This window comes from Phacochoerus africanus, chromosome 4 (assembly GCF_016906955.1).
Source record: "Phacochoerus africanus isolate WHEZ1 chromosome 4, ROS_Pafr_v1, whole genome shotgun sequence".
Lineage (NCBI taxonomy): Eukaryota > Metazoa > Chordata > Mammalia > Artiodactyla > Suidae > Phacochoerus > Phacochoerus africanus.
Genome location: NC_062547.1, coordinates 5830399 through 5850052, shown reverse-complemented (window position 1 = coordinate 5850052; position 19654 = coordinate 5830399). Strand labels below are relative to the sequence as shown.

Here is a 19654-nt window from a genome sequence, read left to right as displayed (position 1 = left end):
CAGATACCGAGATGTGATTGGACGGCCGAACGAGCCAAGGAAAGGCTTGGAACCTCGTCGGCGCTAGAGCCTGCTAGGGCGGTGCCGTTATGGCCCCGCCCCCCGCGGAGGCCCCGCCCCCCCGCCGTTGCTCTGAGTCCCCGTCCCGCTGGCTGGCTCACCGAGGAAGATAGAGTTGCAGCCTCAGTGGCGTCCGGGTTTCCCGGCTCAGCACATTCTCCCTCAACCCTTAGTCGCCCCGATATTAATAGCCCTGCCTCGGCCCATCCAGTTGGCTTGAAGCCCCGCCCCCTCCTCTAGTGTCTCCCCTCGTCACCCGAGAAAACATTCAAATCAACTCTGCGCCTCGGTGTTTCTGACTGTGAAATGGGAATAATGCTCCTTGTTTCCCACCAAGGGGGCACAGGAAGAGGGTCAGGAGAAGACCCCAAAGGCAGATTCTAGAGCGGTCTGCAACCGCTATTATCATCGTCATCTCCGTTGTATACCTGAGGAAATAGATTCAGAGAGGGCCCGTGACTTTCCTAAAGTCACACAGGAGCCAAAACGCGAATCCCAGATCTCCGCTATTAGATCCACCCCAGCGCCTCAAAACTCTGCAGTCTCCTAGTCCCAGGACAACCTCCTGCCTGGTCTCGAGCGCCCTCGCCCCAATCCGGCCCCTCCCTCTTCCCCCATATTTAGCGCGAATCCGATCCGGGGCTGGGTCTGCGGCTACTTAATGCGGTCCCCAAGTTCTGGAGCGCGCGGAGCCCAGCGGAGCCAGGAGCCCAAGCAAGATGATGATGGTTATGCAGCCCGAGGGTCTGGGGACCCGGGAGGGGCCCTTCGCAGGCGGAGGCGGCGGGGGCGGCGAGTACATGGAACAGGAGGAGGACTGGGACCGCGACCTGCTGCTGGACCCGGCCTGGGAGAAGCAGCAGAGGAAAGTGAGTGCTAGCCCATTTCCTGATGGCAAAACTGAGGCCTGAGAAGCCAGGCGGTTTGTCCTTGGCATCTTAGCAGGTGAGGGGCAGAGCCTGTCTTAAACCTTGGTGTTATTCCTTAGCCGAGGCTCTGCCCATCAGCCCCTGTTGTCTCCCAGGGCTGGAAGAGAGGTCTGGGGGACCCTCGAGTGGTTTAGGATAAGAAGAGTTTCCCCACCCCCCAGGGTTCATTCCCCGGGGCCTACTGCTCCATTTCTGCTAAGGAATATGGGGTGAGCGAAGCCCAGGAGATCCAAGTTTGAGGGTGGGGGTGGGGTGGGGAAGAATACTACCCCCCCACACACACCCTCAACTCTCTGGTGAAATATTCCCAGACTCCACCTGAGGACTTGCAGCCAAGCAAATAGTGGACTTGGAGTGTGGGGGAAGGGGTAACCGTCCCAGACCCCCCTCTCACCCTCTCCCCATTCTCTCCAGCGTGATGTCCACGCTCACCTATCCCAGTTGTCACATCAGGAAACTGAGGCCTAGAAAGGGGCCGAGATAGGACCCAAATCATACACTGTCAGAAAACAGGACCCCCGCAACCTGAGGGTCTTTGCCCATTGCCTGCCCCACCCCGATTCTTTCCCAGGATACCCCTCCCCACCCCAGGGGCCCTGAGTCTGCTGTAAAGGCCACAGGTTGGCGGGGGGGGGGGGGGGGGGGGAGCCCTGGGTTTCCTTACGTGTAACCTGACTCTCTGACCAGATGGTCACTCTGTGCTGAGGCAGCGCCTTGGAGGACCTGAGAGGGGCACATGGGCAGCTGCCACCCAGGCCCAGCCTTGTAGGGTGCTCGGGCCTCCCCTCCCCGATCTATTTTCACTCCCAGACTTTCCCAAATGGAGAGGGCAGGACACCTGGGGACCTAAAAGAGAAAATGATCCAGACTGGAGTGAGGAAACTTTGGGGAGTGGCAGGCCAGGGGTAGGGAGGGCCCATGAGGTCATTCGACCCCACTCGGCATTTGCCAACAGTGTATGACACCAGGAAAAGGCCGAGAACGGGGTACTCAGTGGAATTCGCAGGATCTGAGAATCCCAGGATTTAGAATCAGAGCACTTCCGCTGGGTTAGATGACAGGAGGTGACCCCAGGGGCTGGGAGGCTCAGCTGACTTGATGAGGGTGCCCTGGGTGACACGCCCCGCCGCCCCCAGCTCTTCCTGCACCTGTCTCTGAGCAGGGCTGCAGTCCTTGGACCCAGCCATCTCCCAGTGATGTCATCCAGCTGCCACCTGCCCTGCAAAACTCCTCCCCCTACTCCCCCCCCCCCCAGGCCTCTCCCAGATCCAGGGTCACAGGCCCCTCATTAGGCACATGCCAGCCTGTAACTTGCTTTCACCACTTCAAAGATCGAGAGCATCCTCCCGACCCCACTTACAGCCACTCACCTCACCCATTCATGCAGTGCACAGCGTAGGAGCTCGGCACATTCATCGGCATCCCCTGGACCTGGACATTCAGGTTGTTTCTTTTCAGCCAATGTTGTTTATTGCAATGTGATGAACGTCTCTGGGCTCTGCTCTAGCCCCACCCCATCCCTGCTTCTCCTCCTGGTCCTGGAGCCCTCCTGTCTCTTCCCGCCCGACACCTGAGTCCTCCTTATTCCACTTCATTCAAAAACATTCATTCAATATGTCTTAGAGCGGGCCTACTGCCCAGCACGGTTTCAGATGCCAGGAATTCAGCAGGGGACAAAATAAAGCCCCTGCCTCAGGGAGCTTATGTTCCAGCAGGGACAAATGTTTCTATCTCATCCACTTGATCCTGCCCCGTCCCCCTCGCTGGTCTCAGTCGCCGCCTCCTCAATTCTCCCTTCTGCTCGGCCAAGCCATTTGTCTCCCCTCTGGAAGCCTAGTGGGCTTTCTAAAACACACGTCTGCCCCTCTCCCTCCTCTGCCTGAAAGCTTTCCTGCCTCCCCGTTGCCCTCAGGATCAAGTTCAGCCTCCCTGGCTTAGCACGCAGGATCATGCATGACCTGGCTTCTGCCTCTCCTCCGGCCGGCCTCTCACCACTTATACCGCAACGCCCCCAGAGCAGTGCCCAGATAGCTAGAGCCCCACAAGCCTGGCAACTGTTTCTTATCACCAGGCACTTGCCCGTGTGGCTGTCCCTGCCTGGAATGCCCTTGCCTGCCCTTCCCTGCCTGAATAACTCCTGCTCTTCCTTCACAGTTCTGATCAATTATTAACCTTCCCCCAAGAGGTCCCCCCTTTTGATTTGAAGAACTGCTCCCCTAGGCTCCCTGACATTAGTCTCTCTCAGCATTTCTCAGGCCAGTGCGACTCTTTGATTGACTGTGAGTTCCTTTAAGGTGGGAACCAAATCTCATTAAAGTCACGTTTGTCAGAGGCAAGAATGACCCTTCTCCGCCCCGGAGCCCTCCACCCCGGGACCTCCCTTTCCCCCTGCCCTGTCTAGACCCAGAGCAACTGAGACTCCAGGGTTTGGAAGGAATTACAGAGAATCCAACTGCCCTCTCCTGCGCCCCATCAGCCAGAGCTCAGCACCCGCTTCCACACCTGAGGAAGTGACCAGCTGGGCCCCCTCCCTGGAGTAGCTGCTTTGGGGTGGGAAGCATGCTCTGAATTCCAGAATTCTGCAAGGTCAGGGGAAGAAGGACCTGAGACATGGCGGACTCTGAATCCTTAATCGTGCAAATGGGGGACTGAGCCCAAGAGAGGGCAGGGGGCACATCCCAGGTTGCAGAGACTGGGCAGCTCAGCCAGGACTGGAGCCCAAGTATGGATTCCACCAAGGACTCTACAGCTGGTGGCAGGATCCAGGGCTCAGAGGCTTCGTAGGTTGGTGGAAACCTGTGCACCAAACTCTAGGCCCCTCCCATCCCCTAAAGATGTGCTGCCATATCCCACCTCTCCCATCTCAGATGGAGGCTGAGACCCACTCTGGGTCTGGCTGAGACCAGAAGCTAGGTCAGGCTGGGCCTGAGTGTCTGCAGAGCTCTTTTTTTCTTTTTTTATCTTTTTGCCATTTCTTGGGCCGCTCCCACGGCATATGGAGGTTCCCAGGCTAGGGGTCCAATCGGACCTGTAGCCACCAGCCTACGCCAGAGCCACAGCAACGGGGGATCCGAGCCGCGTCTGCAACCTACACCACAGCTCACGGCAACGCCAGATCCTTAACCCACTGAGCAAGGCCAGGGATCGAACCCGCAACCTCATGGTTCCTAGTCGGATTCGTTAACCACTGCGCCACGACAGGAACTCCTGTCTGCAGAGCTCTTGCATCCTCATGGTCTCCATGGAGGCCGTCACAACAGCCCCAGGAGGTTGGTGGGGCCAAGATGACAATACACAGGTGCACAGTCCCTCAGGCAAAACCCTTGGAGCTTTTCAGATTTTATTTTTCAATTTTTTGCTTTTTAGATTTTAGAAGGGTAGTGTCACCCTGCATTGACGCTTATGTCTCAGAGGGCTCCACACTTGGGAGTGTTGGCTCTACAATTTTCTAAATCCCCCGCCATTGCTTGAGACTGGCCAAAGCTGTCCTGCTGAGGGTGAGGCACCCCAAGTCCAAACTGGGACCAGAATGGGCCCCAGACCCTATTTCTCCTCTTCCAGGAGAATTAAGGCTCAGAGAGGGAAAGGGGCTGGCCCCAGATGCCCAGCGAGTCAGTGGCTGGGCCTCGACTTGAACCTAGGGCCTTGGGCTCTGAGATCTACCCTGGCAAAGGGGCCGGGGCGCTGTCCTCAGCTCTAAGGTCTGAGCGCTGTCCTCTGCCCCCAGACCTTCACTGCCTGGTGCAACTCGCACCTGCGCAAGGCTGGCACCCAGATCGAGAACATCGAGGAGGATTTCCGCAATGGCCTCAAACTCATGCTGCTCCTGGAGGTCATTTCAGGTGAGGGGTGCAAACCAGGGCCTACGGGCCCCAGCACTAGGGGAACCCAGACAGCTGGGGGAATCGTGGCAGCAGAGAGCTGTGGGGGGGGGACTTGGCGAGGGAGGGGGAAGTCTGAGGACTATGTCTTCGGCTTCCTCTCATGATGTTTGACCCTTGGCCTCTCCTCTTACACCCAGGAGAGAGGCTGCCCAGGCCGGACAAAGGCAAGATGCGTTTCCACAAAATTGCCAATGTCAACAAGGCCCTCGACTTCATTGCCAGCAAGGGCGTGAAGCTGGTGTCCATTGGTGCTGAAGGTGAGGAGGAGGCAGGAGGCCCGGGGTGGGGGCTGGGGGACCAGGGGGGCGTTTCTTAATCTCACCACGGGGGTGACCATCCGTGTCCCACCAGACGGACCGTAAGGAGCGAATGGTGCCGGCAACAACGCCTGGCGCCTAGTAGGTGTTGGATGAATCATTCTTAAGTAAAATGATTGAGCACCTACTAAGTGCCAGCCCTGGGATGGGGGACAAGGGCCAGAGGGCGGAGCAGGGGGAAGGTACAGGCCCCCGAGTGCCCGCTGGAGCGCGCCCCCCCCCCGCCCTGCAGAGATTGTCGACGGGAACCTCAAGATGACCCTGGGCATGATCTGGACCATCATCCTCCGCTTCGCCATCCAGGACATCTCCGTGGAAGGTGAGCGGCGGGGAGGCGGGGAGGGCGAGCGGGCCGGCCCCCCAGACTGCCCCCCACAGACGCTCACCCCCATCCCTGCCCAGAAACCTCGGCCAAGGAAGGCTTGCTGCTGTGGTGTCAGCGGAAGACGGCGCCCTACCGCAACGTCAACGTGCAGAACTTTCACACCAGGTCTGTCGGCGGCCAGCGGGGTGGGGGGGGGGGGAGAGGTCACGGCCAAGTTCCCGCCACCAGGTCTGAAAATAGGAAGACTCGAGTCAATGTTGAATTGGATCCAGGAGGGCCAGGGGGATTCCTGGAGGAGGGGGCGTCAGAGCATCCTGGGGGAGGGCCTTCCAGCCAGAGGGAACCTTGTGAGCCAAGACCTGGGGGCCCAACACGTCTAGAAAGTGGTGCGGCCTAAGTGTAGGCGATGAGAAGGACCGCCATGCGCTTGGAGGAAATGGTCTGAGGCTGGTAATCAAGGGCCTGAAACGCACAGCCCAGGCGTTTGGACTTCCGTCCATTTTCCAGATGAGGCTGTCCTGATGGGGGTGCTCCTGGGACAAGGGTAGGACAGGGCCTCAGCTTGAACCCAGGCCTGACCCCCGCTTCTCTCTGTCCAGCTGGAAGGATGGCCTGGCCCTCTGTGCTCTCATCCACCGACACCGCCCCGACCTCATTGACTATGCCAAACTGCGCAAGGTAGGCCTCCCCCAACCCCTGGCTCCGGCTCCCCCACCTCTGCCCTCAGCTGACCTTTGACCTCTCCCCCCCTCACACCATCCAGGATGACCCCATCGGCAACCTGAACACCGCCTTTGAGGTGGCAGAAAAGTACCTGGACATCCCCAAGATGCTGGATGCAGAAGGCGAGTGAGCTGGTTCAGGCCAGCCATCCACGTACTCACTGGTCAGCTCGGCCCAACCTCCACACTTTGTCCCCAATCCTCCCGCGCCCTGGAACGCCGTGCCCCCTGGTCAGAATCCTTCCTGCCCACAGGCCCCCTTCTCCAGGAGCCCTCACCCCGTCCCCGTCCCTCTCCACCCAGTGGAACCAGCTTCTCCTGCATCTGTCCTTAAATAACGGCCCCACCCTCTGCCTCCCATCCATTACCTGGGTGACCTGGGGGCTTGATGGTCGCCCATCCTGGAAGCTCCCCTTAGGTGGGTCCTCCCTCTTGTCTCTGTGCCCATAAAAGTCTGGAGTCAATTAAAGCAGCAAACATTTTCTGGGCACCTACTGTGTCTGGTGCCCTAGGTATGAACTGGGGGGACAGACAGACAGACGGACTTATGGGGTGGTTAGAGGCGCCAGGCAGTGTGGACTGGCACCTCATGAGGGCTGCGGTGCTCCCTCACCCCACAGAGGGGAGGTGGGGGCCCCAGGTTGACCAGAGAGGCCTCCAGGGAAGGGGAAGGCACTGGGTGTGGGGGATCCGGCGGCTGGTGGCCGTGACTAGATGTCTCTGCCCCCTCCCATCCCGAGGGAGCTCTCTGGGTGGGGGCGTGAGCACCCTCCCCACCCCTGGCTTTGGCCAATCACCACCTCACTGCCGTCCCCCAGACATTGTGAACACCCCCAAGCCCGATGAGAAGGCCATCATGACCTACGTATCCTGCTTCTACCACGCCTTCGCGGGGGCAGAGCAGGTAGGGGGCTCAGCTGCTGCTGCTGCCTGGGCCAGGGTGGACCCAGGGGCCCCACTTGGCAGCATCTCAACACTTGGAGGTGCCAGGCCCTGTGTGGGTGGGAGTGCCACTGTCCCAGCTGCACATACTCAATTCTTGGGAGCTCAGGAGCCGAGGCCTCTGGCTTGGAAGTGCCTTCTTTACCCTAAAAGATGTGCTCCCCTCTTTTCCTCTCTTTGGGCCCAGGTTTTAAGGGTTTACAGAGGGGGGCTGGCGTGGGGGTGTCTGTGGCAGCTTCTGATGCCGGCCCTCCTGCCCACTCCCACCAAAGGCAGAGACAGCCGCCAACAGGATCTGCAAAGTGCTGGCCGTGAACCAGGAGAACGAGAAGCTGATGGAAGAGTACGAGAAGCTGGCCAGTGAGGTGAGATGGGGGCCAGAGAGGGCCGCCCCCTCCTCTACCTGCACTCTCCCCCGGCCTGGATCTGCAGAGGCCCCCCTCCTCCAAGTAGCCATGGGCTCCCCAGCCGCCTCCTGCCCCCTTCTGCCATCCAAGCTCCCACCATTCATGCGGCATCCATTCAGTTACCTATCCATTCGCGCCTGTTGAGGCTGTCTCACACCCTTTGCCCTGTGCCAACCTACACTGGTTCCTGGGCTCCGACATTAACCATCCTGCTCCTTCTCAGGCTAGGGGAGTCCCCCACCATTCTGCCCTCTGGACCCCCACTGTGCTTGGAGCCCAGCTTCTTGGCCACAGCCTGGGTGTGGGTGGAGAGGGGTGGGCGCGATGAGCGGGACTCACTGCTCTCTGCTCTGTTCCTGCCTGGCCGCGGCAGCTGCTGGAATGGATCCGCCGCACCGTGCCGTGGCTGGAGAACCGCGTGGGCGAGCCCAGCATGAGTGCCATGCAGCGCAAGCTGGAGGACTTCCGGGACTACCGGCGCCTACACAAGCCGCCCCGCGTGCAGGAGAAATGCCAGCTGGAGATCAACTTCAACACCCTGCAGACCAAGCTGCGGCTGAGCCACCGGCCGGCCTTCATGCCATCTGAGGGCAAGCTGGTCTCGGTGAGCCAGGCTGGGGGAGGGGGTGACCCCAGCCCTACGCCGGTCATCTTCTGGGTGGCCTTGGACTCTCTGTCCCCCTCTGTATAATGGGTGAGCCATGATGGAGGGCACCTCTGCCTGCCCCACAGGACATCGCCAATGCATGGCGGGGGCTAGAGCAGGTGGAGAAGGGCTATGAGGACTGGCTGCTCTCGGAGATCCGGCGGCTGCAGCGGCTGCAGCATCTGGCTGAGAAGTTCCAGCAGAAGGCCTCCCTGCATGAAGCCTGGACCCGGGGTAGGCACCATGGGGCTTGCTTCTTGTCCTGGGGTGGACTCTGTGGGAAGGGGTCCTGGCAAAATGCGCGGGGCAGGGGCAGGTGTTTCGTAGAGAAGCTGGAGCTCTGCTTTCTAGTCCCATCCTGACTTTCTGTGCAGTCAAGTCACTGCCTCCTTTTGGGCCACAGTTCCTTTTTCTGTAAACTCAGGCCCCTAAGACTCTCCTGGCTCTGGCCTACTGTAGGTCTGCTCTGATTCACTTGTCATTTAGCATTTCATCTGTGTATGTGAGTAAAGTGAGTCCCCAACCCTGACATCACTTATGTTATTATCCTCAAAGTATACTGATACGAGTAGTTCCCGTTGCGGCTCAGCAGGGTAAGAACCTGACATAGTGTCGGTGAGGACGTGGGTTCAATCCTTGGCCTCCTTCAGTGGGTTAAGGATCTGGCATTGCCACAAGCTGCGGCATAGGTTTCAAATGCTGCTCAGATCTGGTATTGCCGTGGCTGTGGTGTAGACCACAGTGTGGCTCTAATTCATCCTCTAGCCTGGGAACTTCCATATGCAGCAGGTGCGGTCCTTTAAAAAAAAAAAAGGCGTTTTCCATGTGGCTCAGTGGTAACAAACCCAGCTAGTATCCATGAGGATGGCCTCGCTCAGTGGGTCAAGGATCTGCCGTGGCCGTGGCTGTGGTGCAGGCCAGCAGCTGCAGCTCTGATTCGACCCCTAGTTAGGGGACTGACATATGCCACAGGTGTGGCCCTAAAAAAAAAAAAAAAAGGCAATAATGGATTATGGGCATAATGAATAACAATGGTTTGATATAATAATTCCTTAAATACGCAGCCACTTGTGTGACGCTGAGAAGGTCTTGGAACCTCCAAACCTCAGAGGCACTCAGTAAATGATCACTGTTGCATTTATTGTTACTGTGGTTTTATTTGTATAATTATGGTAATTGCTATTCTCAAAGCACTTTTACAGTTATTATTCATTTATCCACCAAATATTCATAGAGCATCTACCAAGTACCAGGCCCTGGGGGAAGTGGTGAGCAAAAGAATTCGGGCCAAGGGCTCCCTGGCCTCATAGAGGCACTGGAAGGCAGTTTGCCATCAAATGATACCAAAATGTACCAAGGGCCAACCTGAATGGTGCAGGGTCAGGGACTGTGATGTCACTCACGGGCCATGCCCTGGATCAGGAGCTTCACTTACTGTTATCACACTAGTGCCTCTGAGCGAACCCCAGGGTAGGCTGGGCAGGTGTCATCACCTGGGTTTCACTGACGAGGAAGCTCCATGGTCACACGGTCAGGCTCGGACCCCCTCCTCCTGCCACGACCACCACTGGGTGACCCGAGCTGGCCTCTCTCGGAGCAGGGAAGGAGGACATGCTGAGCCAGAGGGACTACGAGTCGGCTTCGCTGCAGGAGGTGCGGGCGCTGCTGCGGCGCCACGAGGCCTTTGAGAGCGATCTGGCGGCGCACCAGGACCGCGTGGAGCACATCGCTGCGCTGGCCCAGGAGCTCAAGTAGGCGCGGAGGGTTACCGGCCGCCCCGCCCCCAGTGACCACGCCCCTGCCTGGCCCCGCCCCTCGGCCCCTCGGCCCGCCCTGCTTCCCTTGCCCTCAAGACTCTCCTGGTTTGCTCTCCTGGTTTGGTAACCCCACCTTGGTACCCAAGTCCTCCCCCCTCCTCCTGTAACCCTGTCCCCAGGTTTGGACACTGCTGTTACCCACTACTAGCGCTCGACCTGCCGCCTCACCTGGCCACTCCCTTCACTTTTGGGCAGGCCTTGGCCTCACCCCACCTCTTGTACACCCGCCCTGGAACTCGGGACCCTGCTCCTCCATCCAAGCTCCTCCAGGGACTGGAGCTGAGGGCCAGCAGGAGACCACCCCCCTCTCCCGGGAACCCTCTGGGAACCCCCTGCTCTAGGAAAGGCCCCATCACCCTCATCTGGCCCCATGCCCTCACACCCCCCACCACCACTGGGCCCGGGTTCCAGCCCCCAGAGGGCAGTCAGGAAGAAATCTGGCCTGCGGTCTGGCCCCTCAGTCACCCCACTTCCTGTCCCCAGTGAGCTGGACTACCATGAGGCGGCCTCGGTGAACAGCCGCTGCCAGGCCATCTGTGACCAGTGGGACAACCTGGGCACACTGACCCAGAAGAGGCGGGATGCACTAGAGGTGAGACAGGGGGTCAGGGAGATGGAGGCCGGACGCTGGAGGAGGGTGAGGGGGCCTGCTGGGCAGGCTGCTGACTGGCCATCACTGTGGTCCCTAGCGGATGGAGAAGCTTCTGGAGACCATCGACCAGCTGCAGCTAGAGTTTGCCCGGCGGGCAGCGCCCTTCAACAACTGGCTGGACGGTGCCGTGGAGGACCTGCAGGACGTGTGGCTGGTGCACTCGGTGGAGGAGACCCAGGTGGGTGCAGGGGTTCCAGTTGTGGAAGGTTGGAGGGGATGACAGGAGAGTGGCTGGTCTTCTGTCCGCCACCCTTTTGGGTTCCTGGGGAATGGGGGCAGGAGGAAAACTCCAGTTCCCCTGTGTTGGGAGACGGGAGGCCTGGGTCCTCGGCCAGAGTTGCCCTGGAGCCGCTGGGTGGCCTGGAGCACCGCTGCCCTTTCTGCTTCCCTGGGGGAGGTAGGGGCCCTGGTTGATGCTTCCTGCCTGTTGTCCCCAGAGCCTGGTGACAGCACATGAGCAGTTCAAGGCAACACTGCCTGAGGCCGATCGAGAGAGGGGTGCCATCCTGGGCATCCAGGGCGAGATCCAGAAGATCTGCCAGACGTACGGGCTGCGGCCCAGCTCCACCAACCCCTACATAGCCCTCAGCCCCCAGGACATCAACACCAAGTGGGACACGGTCAGTGCCGCCTGCAGCCTTTCCCGCCTCCCGCCCGCTCCCCTGCGTCCTGACCACCCTGAGAACGTTAGCGTCCCAAGATATGGAGAATCAAGTCCACCTGCAGACATGGCCTGTCACAGACTCCACGTGGCGCTGGACAAGTGCCTGACTCGGCCACATCTGTTAAATGACCATAACAGCAGCGTTTTCTTGTCAGGCCTGATGTGAAGTAGAATTAGATCTGACGTGTGGACACCCTTTACAAAAAAATCTAAGCCTGTTAGGAATGATGTCATGGGAGAATTCCTGTCATGGCTCAGTGGGTTAAGAACCTGACTAGTATCCATAAGGATGCGGGTTCAATCCCTGGCCTTGCTCAGTGGGTTAAGGATCCAGCGTTGCTGTGAGCTGTAGTGTTGGTGGTAGACATGGCTTGGATCCTGTGGTGCTGTGGCTGTGCTGTAGGTGGGCAATTGTAGCTCTGATTCAACCTCTAGCCTAGGAACTTCCACATGCCATGAGTGCAGTCCTAAAAAAAAAAAAAAAAAAAAGGATGTCATGAGCCCCATTTTACAGAATAGGAAACGAGCCCAGAGGCTTAGTGACTTACCCAGCCCCACTGCCCTAGAGACCCAACACCTTGGCTCAGAGCAGCAGGAGCTGTGTGAGGGGCTAGAGCCCACCTCTCAGCTCCAAGTGCTGCCCCTGGCACAACCACCTTCCCTCCCAGGTCCGAAAGCTGGTACCCAGCCGGGATCAGATGCTGCAGGAGGAGCTGACACGGCAGCAGGTGAACGAGAGGCTCCGGAGACAGTTTGCAGCCCAGGCCAATGCGATTGGGCCCTGGATCCAGGGGAAGGTGGAGGTAAGGCTTGGATCATGGTGCCAGCCTGGGAGAATGGGGCCAGGGCTGGGCCACTGGGAGCTGGGGGCCCTCACCCTGCCCGGTCCCCCTGCAGGAAGTGGGGCGCCTGGCAGCGGGCATGGCCGGCTCTCTGGAGGAGCAGATGGCTGGGCTGCGGCAGCAGGAGCAGAACATCATCAACTACAAGAGCAACATCGACCGGCTCGAGGGTGACCACCAGCTGCTGCAGGAGAGCCTGGTGTTCGACAATAAGCACACCGTGTACAGCATGGAGGTGGGGCCTCGCCTGCTCAGGAGGCGGGGAGGCGGCACTGGCTGGGGGGCCTGGGGCGCCCGCAGCGGGACACAGCACATCTGCCCCAGGAGGGTCCCCGTTCAGCGCGCCAGGTCCCCCAATGTACCTATGGGGATACCGAGGCCTAGCGAGTGCAAGTGACCTGTCCAGAGTCCCATGGCAGCCCAAGTCCATGGCCACAGCTGGTTGATCAGTACACAATATCCATCACCAAACCTGAAGGCAGGAAGAGCCCGCAAGGGAGAGGACCTGCCCAGGGTCATACAGTGAACTGGGGGTGGAGCTCCAGCTAGGGGCCGGGCCCTGGCCGCCCACAGACCTGGCCTGTCTCCCTCTTTTCCAGCACATCCGTGTGGGCTGGGAGCAGCTGCTCACCTCCATTGCCCGCACCATCAATGAGGTGGAGAACCAGGTACTGACCCGAGACGCCAAGGGCCTGAGCCAGGAGCAGCTCAACGAGTTCCGGGCATCCTTCAACCACTTTGACCGGGTCAGCAGGGGCCTGGCCCTGTGGGCTGGTGGATCTGGGGGCTGGTGGCGTTTGGGGACTGGGCCTGACATCCTGTCCTCACTACAGAAGCGGAACGGTATGATGGAGCCCGACGACTTCCGGGCCTGCCTCATCTCCATGGGCTATGACCTGGTGAGTGTCCCCCAGCCCCTGTCCAAGGAGTCCCATCGGCGCCCCCTCCTACATACTGGTCCTCCACATGTCCCTCCTCCCATCACACACATGATCTCACTTCCTCCTCATCACACCCGCGGGGCTGGGGGCTGGGGATCACCCCTTTTCACACAGAGGCTCCCAACGGCTCAGAGAGGTGAATTGACTTGTTCAAAGGTACTTGTCTGGACCTAGTTCTGTGTGACTCCAAAGCCTGAGCATACAACATCTTTATAAGAGGCCCAGGAACCAGGCAGCGGGGGGCACCTCTGCAGGAAGCGGAGCTCAGCCTGGCAGGGGAGTCCCTGAAGCGCGAGCTGAATGAGGCTGCAGCAGCGCAGTCTACAGAGAAAGGGGGCACCTCGTCCCTGGGGTGGTCAAGCCAAGGCTAGACAGTCCCCAGGAGGGGGGACATGGGCCTCCGGGCTCAAGTACACACAGGCTCGATGCCCGGCCTCTAACCCTGCAGGGGGAAGTGGAGTTCGCTCGAATCATGACCATGGTGGACCCCAACGCGGCCGGGGTCGTGACCTTCCAGGCCTTCATCGACTTCATGACCCGAGAGACAGCCGAGACCGACACGGCTGAGCAAGTCGTGGCCTCCTTCAAGATCCTGGCGGGAGACAAGGTGGGTCCCCGGCAGTGGAGGGGGCTGGCGGGACGGGACAGGGATCCGGACCGGAGGGCCCTCAACGCTGCTTCTTCCCCAGAACTACATCACTGCTGAGGAGCTGCGGCGGGAACTCCCGGCGGAGCAGGCCGAGTACTGCATCCGCCGCATGGCGCCCTACAAGGGGGCTGGGGCTCCGGCTGGAGCCCTGGACTACGTGGCCTTCTCCAGTGCCCTCTACGGGGAGAGCGACCTCTGACCTGGACCCCAAAGCGCCACACGTCCAGAGATGGCTGCCTCCTCTGGCTGAGCCCATCCATCCCCCAGCAGGAGAAGGACCAGCCAAGTGCTTCTGAATAAAGATCCATCGGGGACCTCGCTCCATCTCCTTCTGGTTCCTGAAGCAGAAGCTGGGCCCTCGGGCTGCTGGACGGAACCAGCTGCCTGACCCTGACCCTCCAAGGGTCCCCACCACCCCTCCCTGCCCTCAGAGACCAAACATTCACACCACATGGGGGCCCAGGACACCTCTTTATTGAGCTAGAAAAGGTTGGTTACAACAGCCTCTAGATGTGGAAGGCAACACTGTCCCCAAATCCAGGGGGACCAGAAAATTTATAGCATCAGAGAAAAGCTGGGGCAGGAAGGCAGAGCCTGCTGAGGACACAGCTGGGTTTGGGACCAGGGTACTTTCTTCCCACCTGCTCCGGACCCCAGCCCAGTGTTCTCGCCCTGGCTTCGGTGGCCGAGACAATCACCCTTCACCCCAAGATCCTCCTAGCTACCACAGGTTAACAAAGGTGCAGATGGGGAGCTTCGGGGAGGGGGGGGCTGGGCCCCTAGTCCAGTGGCCTTTGCTCACCCTGAGGTACCTGGTGGCTGTCCCTCAGTCGGCTGTGCCCCCTGGGGAGGGGCCTGGTCATGCAGGTCAGGCAGGGGAAGGGGCTGCTCTGGTCGTGCGCCTCAGTTCACCACTGCCGAACTGGCCATGATGTTCACGCCACAGGCCCCGGACCCACGGTACAAGTAGTAGTAACCCTGGGAGAGAGGGGGTGCTGGTGAGGTCAGCAGGGCACGCTCAGGGCTGGAGGGCTGGGGCCAAGCAGGCAAGACTCACCTCCTCGCCCCAGTCAGTGCCCCAGCTGTTCTTGATGGCCCAGAAGGGAGTGGCAGAACCTGGGGGGCAGTGCAGAGCACAGGGAGTCAGGGCCCAAGCACTCTGCCCCCTTCCAGCACCTGCTGTGGGCCTACTGTGTGACAGGTACTAGGAAAAGAGCAGAAAGCTAGACAGACCCACTGCCCAGCCTCCTGCAGCCCTGGAGTTTGGGGAGGGCACCCACCCGCCTGCCCTAGCAGGTTATCCAGTAACAGCTCAGCCTCCCACCATGGAGGGATGGCTTTCCCATCCATGGAGGGATGGCTGAGGCTGCCTGGTCCACAGCCCGAGGCCGGGTGAGGACAGGTTCCTTGGCGTTCCCCTGGTTTCCCTCTCCAGAGGTCCTGAGATGCTGTGGTCCAACTGGACAGAGAGGGGTCGGTGGGACTCACGGTTGCCGTAGCCCACGAGCAGCACAGCGTGGTCGATGAGCCAAGGGCTGCAGAGGGGCCGCAGGGGGTGGGAGATCCCGTGGCGGTAGAACTGTGGGGAGATTGAGTGGGGGGCCAGCTCCAAGAAGGGGGAGAGGAGTCAGTATGAGACGGGGCGGGGGGAGGGCACCTTACCTGCATGCCAAAGGCGTTGATGGCAACGGAGATGGGGCCCTTCTCGGCCAGCCAGGCTGCCAGCTCTGAGACAGGGGAGGGGCGGTGTCAGGGGCACCCAGGCCCCAGCCCCGCCTGGCCTGGCCTCTCCCCTCCCTCACTCACTCTGCTCATTCTGGCTCAGCTCCACCGAGTCGTTGATGTAGGCCTTGGCCTTCTCTGCGTTGAAGCTGCAGGTCTGCAAGTGGCCCCGGTAGCTGTAGTCGTCCTCCGTCTCCAGCCCTCCTGGGGAGTGGGGGGCACGGACCGGGGGTTAGAGGAAAAGTGGGCCCCGGCTCACCAGACTCGTCTTTTCCCAGCCAGGGGCTGTGCTAAGCCTCATCCACAAGGTCCCTCATTCTTCACCCACCCCAGGCCCCATTCCTCTGCAAGAAATGGCCTCAGTCTAGAGATGGCACAACTGAGGCCCAGAGGGAGCCACCACTGAGAAATGCGGCAGGGATGGGACTCAACTCTCCACTTTTTTTTGGCTATGCCCCAGGCAGGGGGAAGTTCACGGGCCAAGGATCCAACCCGCACCACAGCAGTGACAATGCCTTAACCACCAGGCCACAGGGACCTCCCTCAGTATTCCTGACTCCTTGCTCTCCCAGTGTTTCTAGGACGCCTGACCTTGGCTTGCTTGTCCCGCTCTGACCAGACCCCCACCAGGCTCAGAGCCAGCTCAACCCCTCGGTGCTCATCCTCCTGCCGCTGTAGCCCACAGCCCACTGCCAATGTATTATTATTTTTTTTAATTTTTTTTGCTTTTTAGGCCCGCACCCACGGCATATGGAGTTTCCCAGGCTACTGGTCAAATCTGAGCTATAGCTGCCAGCCTACACCACAGCCATAGCAATACCAGATCCTTAACCCACTGAGGAAGGCTAGGGATTGAACCTGCGTCCTCATGGATCCTAGTCAGATTCGTTCACCACTGAGCCACGACGGCAACTCCCCCACTGCCAACTGAGGTCAACACCTCTCCTCAAGGGATTGGTGTGTGGGCCGCCACCTGGTTTAGCAGCAGTGCAGAAACACAGAGGTCCCGGCAGTGAAGGGACCAAGACCCCCTGCTGTGTCCCAGGCCCTCCGCAGGCATTTCCTCACGCAGCCCTCAAGGCTAAGGGGGACGGGAGGCACCCCGGCCCACAGATGAGGCAGCGGAGGCTCTGAGGGGAGCTGACGTGCCCAAGGTCTGAGCTGGTGAGGGTCAGCGTGAAGACCTGACCCCAGCACACACGCTGCCCCGGAGCGCGACTGCTTGAGGGGAGCACTGTGGCGCCTGCTGCCCCCCACCCTGAGCCCCAGGAACGCTCACCCAGAGTCTTTATGGCCGAGTAGGCGTTGGAGGGCAAGCCGCCCATACAGCCCTTGTCCACCTTGTCGCAGTCCAGGAGCTCTAGGAGACAGAAGGCCAGTCCCGAGGAGCCCGCCGGAGGAGCTGGGCCGGGGACAGGGCGGAGGCGCGGGAGGCTCACCCTGCTCCGAGAGTGAGAGCAGCGTCCCCTGCTTCAGGAACCACTGGCCCTCCACGTTGCCCGTGACGGAAAAGGCCCAGCAGGAGCCGCACATGCCCTGCGGAGATGGCGGAGTCAGGCGGGGTCCCATCCAGACGCCTCGCCTCCCGCCCTGGCTTCTAGGGCTCCAACCTGGTCCTTGACTTTGGTGACAGCCCCCTTTTTCCTCCAGTCCCACTCGGGGGGAGGAAGGCCGGAGACGGACTTGGCGAGGCGCATCTTCCGGCCGGGCTCCTCTTGCAGGAGGGGATTCAGGTAGATGGTGCGGAACTCCTCCTCTGCGGGCCGAGCGGGCCGGGGGATGGGGAAGAGCGTTGGAAGCCGGTCCTGGCTGGGGGCCTCGGGAGCAGGCCCTGTCGCTTCCAGGCACCATGAGGGCTCTGGCCGCCACCCCTACCTGTAAGGTCACTGAACTTGGTGACCCCGTACCGAGCTGTGCCAGTGTCCAGGGCCTGGATCTTCTGCGCTCGCACCATGTTGTTGGCGAAGACGGACATGCGCCACCTGGCTTCTGTGGGCCGAGGAGAGGAGAAGCTTGGGCCCCAGATCCTAGCAGGAGAGGTGCTTGGGGATAAGAAGAGGCAGAAGTTCCCCTGGGGCAAAGGTGGGCTCTGGATCGGGCCTGAAGCTTATTTCAAAAAGGGTGGCACCCTGGGGCAGGTGGGGGTGGGGGCCAGACTTGCAAGTGGGTTAAGAGGGGGGCCGAACTGGGGTGATGACTTGCCAGATATGAAAACAAAACCAACACGGGCTCTTAAGGGCACCCCCAGACAGGAGGTTGTGGGCAAAGGCCACCCTGCTGGGGGTCCCCCAACAGAGAAAATGTGGCCTTCGCCCCACCCCACTTTATCCAGAATGATGGAGACCTATGGTTTCTGAAAACCAGATGGGAGAAGGGGCCAGGTACCCGAGACAGATGCCAGGTCCTGGGAGGCTGAGCAAGAACTCGGGAATTTAGGGCGTCCTTGAAAGGATCTCTTGTGCCCTTCCCCTCTCCAACACCACGGTGCCAAGTGGGGGGGAAGGCCCTGACCTGACTGGGACAGCTACAGCCAAGGCTGGGTCCTCACCCTCCTTTGTATCATACGTCCGATTATAGGTGGTGACAAATTCCTTGAAGATCGAAGCCATCTTCACAGAAAAGTCCTGGAAAGGCAGAGGGGTCTTTTCAAGGAGTCCTTCTCAGACTGACCAGGGAGGGGAAGAGAGGGGACATAAGGCAGCAGCCAGCTTCCCACCTGGGGCAGGGGATCCTTGTTCAACAGTGGGAGGAATGAACTGAAAGTCTCGTTTGTGTCATCTGGAGAGGGTTCCAACAGAGAAGAGTTAGGACTGAACCCTCCGTGAGGTCTGACCTGAGCTCTCCCAGCATCCTGGGCTGTCCCAGCACCTGTAACCTTGGTATCCACTGGGCCACAGTCCCGCCTCAGCAGCATGTGTTTTCCCAGCTCGTCCAGGACTTCGAAGCTGCAGAGCTGGAGGCAGATGAGGAAGCCAGTCAGGGGACTGGGTTGGGAGCAAGGCCTCGGCAAGATGGAGCTGGAGGGGTCTCAGATGAAGACCAGCTCCAAGGCAATCATCCCCAGAGTGGAGAGCCGGGCAGACACCCTCCCTTTCACAGCATCTTGGTCTCTAGCCGTCCAGGTCTGGTTAGGGACTCAGGGTGGAGTAGCCGAGGCCTCAAAAGCTCCCTCTAGAAACCTGACCCATCAGCCAAAGGACTGCCAGACTCAGTCCGGGGGCAGGAAAGCGCAGGAACCCCATCACTCACCAGGGTTTTCTTGGATATAGGGAGCTGGCACACCGTAGGGTCGTTGCAGGGAGGCTCCACCAGAGTGGCCTTCAGGGAGTAGAGCGACCCCCGGCCCGCCTGGATGGAAGGAAGGATGAGGCAGCCAGAGCCACTCCCTCCTTCGTCCGGCCTTCGTCGGGTCGACAGACCCACCATGTCCCTTCCTCTTCCCAATCACTAGAGATCCAACGCCCCCGCCCCAAGTCTAGCCCCCTCCCCAGGTCTGACGTCCAACGCCCTCGCCCCAAGTTCCCAGCCCTCCGACGAGGGCCCCGCTCGCTCCGGACCGGAGAGCTCCCGCCCCGAGTGGGTCCTCACCCGGCGGACGCGTCCGCGCACGGCCCTCAACGCGGCCCTCGTCCCGGCAGCCCGGCCGCGGTTGTACATCTCCAGGGCGAAGCGGGCAGGCGCCAGGAGCTCCGGGGACGCCAGCTCCCTGGCCTGCGGGCCGGCCGCTCGGGGCTTCTTGGGGGCGGGAGCGGCGTCCGGGAGCAGCCCCAGCAGCAACAGCAGCTGCAGCCAGGGGACCATGGCGAGGGCGAAACCGGCGGCCCGGACTCACGCACCGAGCAACGCGCGGACCAACCGACCGGGCGGAGCCGCCCGCAGCCGGAGGGCCCTCGTCCCCCACCCCCAGCTCCAGAGACGAGACCGCGGGGGCGCCGGCCAATGGGCGCCGGCGGGGTGCGCCTGCGCACTAGCTTGTTTACGTGAGGCACGTGGGGCGCGCCGGCCGCGCAGCAATCGCGCCCTAAAGCGGCGTAGCAGCAGCCGGGACTGGCAGGGGCCCGGAGTTGCAGCCTTGAAGTAATCTTTTTAGGCCTTGGATCTGCTGTTTGGGGAGGGGAGAGGATGCTGGCCTGAG

General features: G+C 60.5%; 2 protein-coding genes across 4 annotated transcripts; one reads left to right on the top strand and one right to left on the bottom strand.

Annotated features, from left to right (window-relative positions):
• Positions 1 to 681: 681 nt before the first annotated feature.
• ACTN3 (actinin alpha 3) lies at positions 682 to 14116 on the top strand. Of its 2 annotated transcripts, XM_047775172.1 has the most exons (21): positions 682 to 929; positions 4717 to 4831; positions 5011 to 5130; positions 5423 to 5509; positions 5593 to 5680; positions 6115 to 6193; positions 6279 to 6360; positions 7056 to 7141; positions 7452 to 7544; positions 7960 to 8190; positions 8319 to 8466; positions 9833 to 9983; positions 10533 to 10641; positions 10739 to 10879; positions 11139 to 11321; positions 12034 to 12168; positions 12263 to 12442; positions 12807 to 12953; positions 13041 to 13106; positions 13597 to 13755; positions 13838 to 14116. In XM_047775172.1, exons 1-21 carry the CDS (start codon positions 780 to 782, stop codon positions 13994 to 13996), a joined length of 2709 nt encoding a protein of 902 aa, XP_047631128.1. In that variant the 5' UTR covers positions 682 to 779; the 3' UTR covers positions 13997 to 14116. The 2 variants fall into 2 exon arrangements, with proteins under 2 accessions (XP_047631128.1, XP_047631127.1); XM_047775171.1 differs by having other exon boundaries at positions 725 to 929; positions 12807 to 13106.
• Positions 14117 to 14249: 133 nt separating this feature from the next.
• CTSF (cathepsin F) lies at positions 14250 to 19454 on the bottom strand. 2 transcript variants are annotated; one of them, XM_047775174.1, is made up of 14 exons: positions 19108 to 19454; positions 18769 to 18867; positions 18388 to 18472; positions 18236 to 18297; positions 18068 to 18143; positions 17395 to 17508; positions 17130 to 17275; positions 16959 to 17055; positions 16799 to 16879; positions 15604 to 15723; positions 15460 to 15524; positions 15286 to 15376; positions 14855 to 14913; positions 14250 to 14775 (listed from the first exon to the last, which is right to left on the bottom strand). In XM_047775174.1, the coding sequence occupies exons 1-14, from the start codon at positions 19318 to 19320 to the stop codon at positions 14701 to 14703; spliced, it is 1383 nt and encodes a 460-aa protein (XP_047631130.1). In that variant the 5' UTR covers positions 19321 to 19454; the 3' UTR covers positions 14250 to 14700. The 2 variants fall into 2 exon arrangements, with proteins under 2 accessions (XP_047631130.1, XP_047631129.1); XM_047775173.1 differs by having other exon boundaries at positions 18236 to 18472; positions 19108 to 19440.
• Positions 19455 to 19654: the final 200 nt, after the last annotated feature.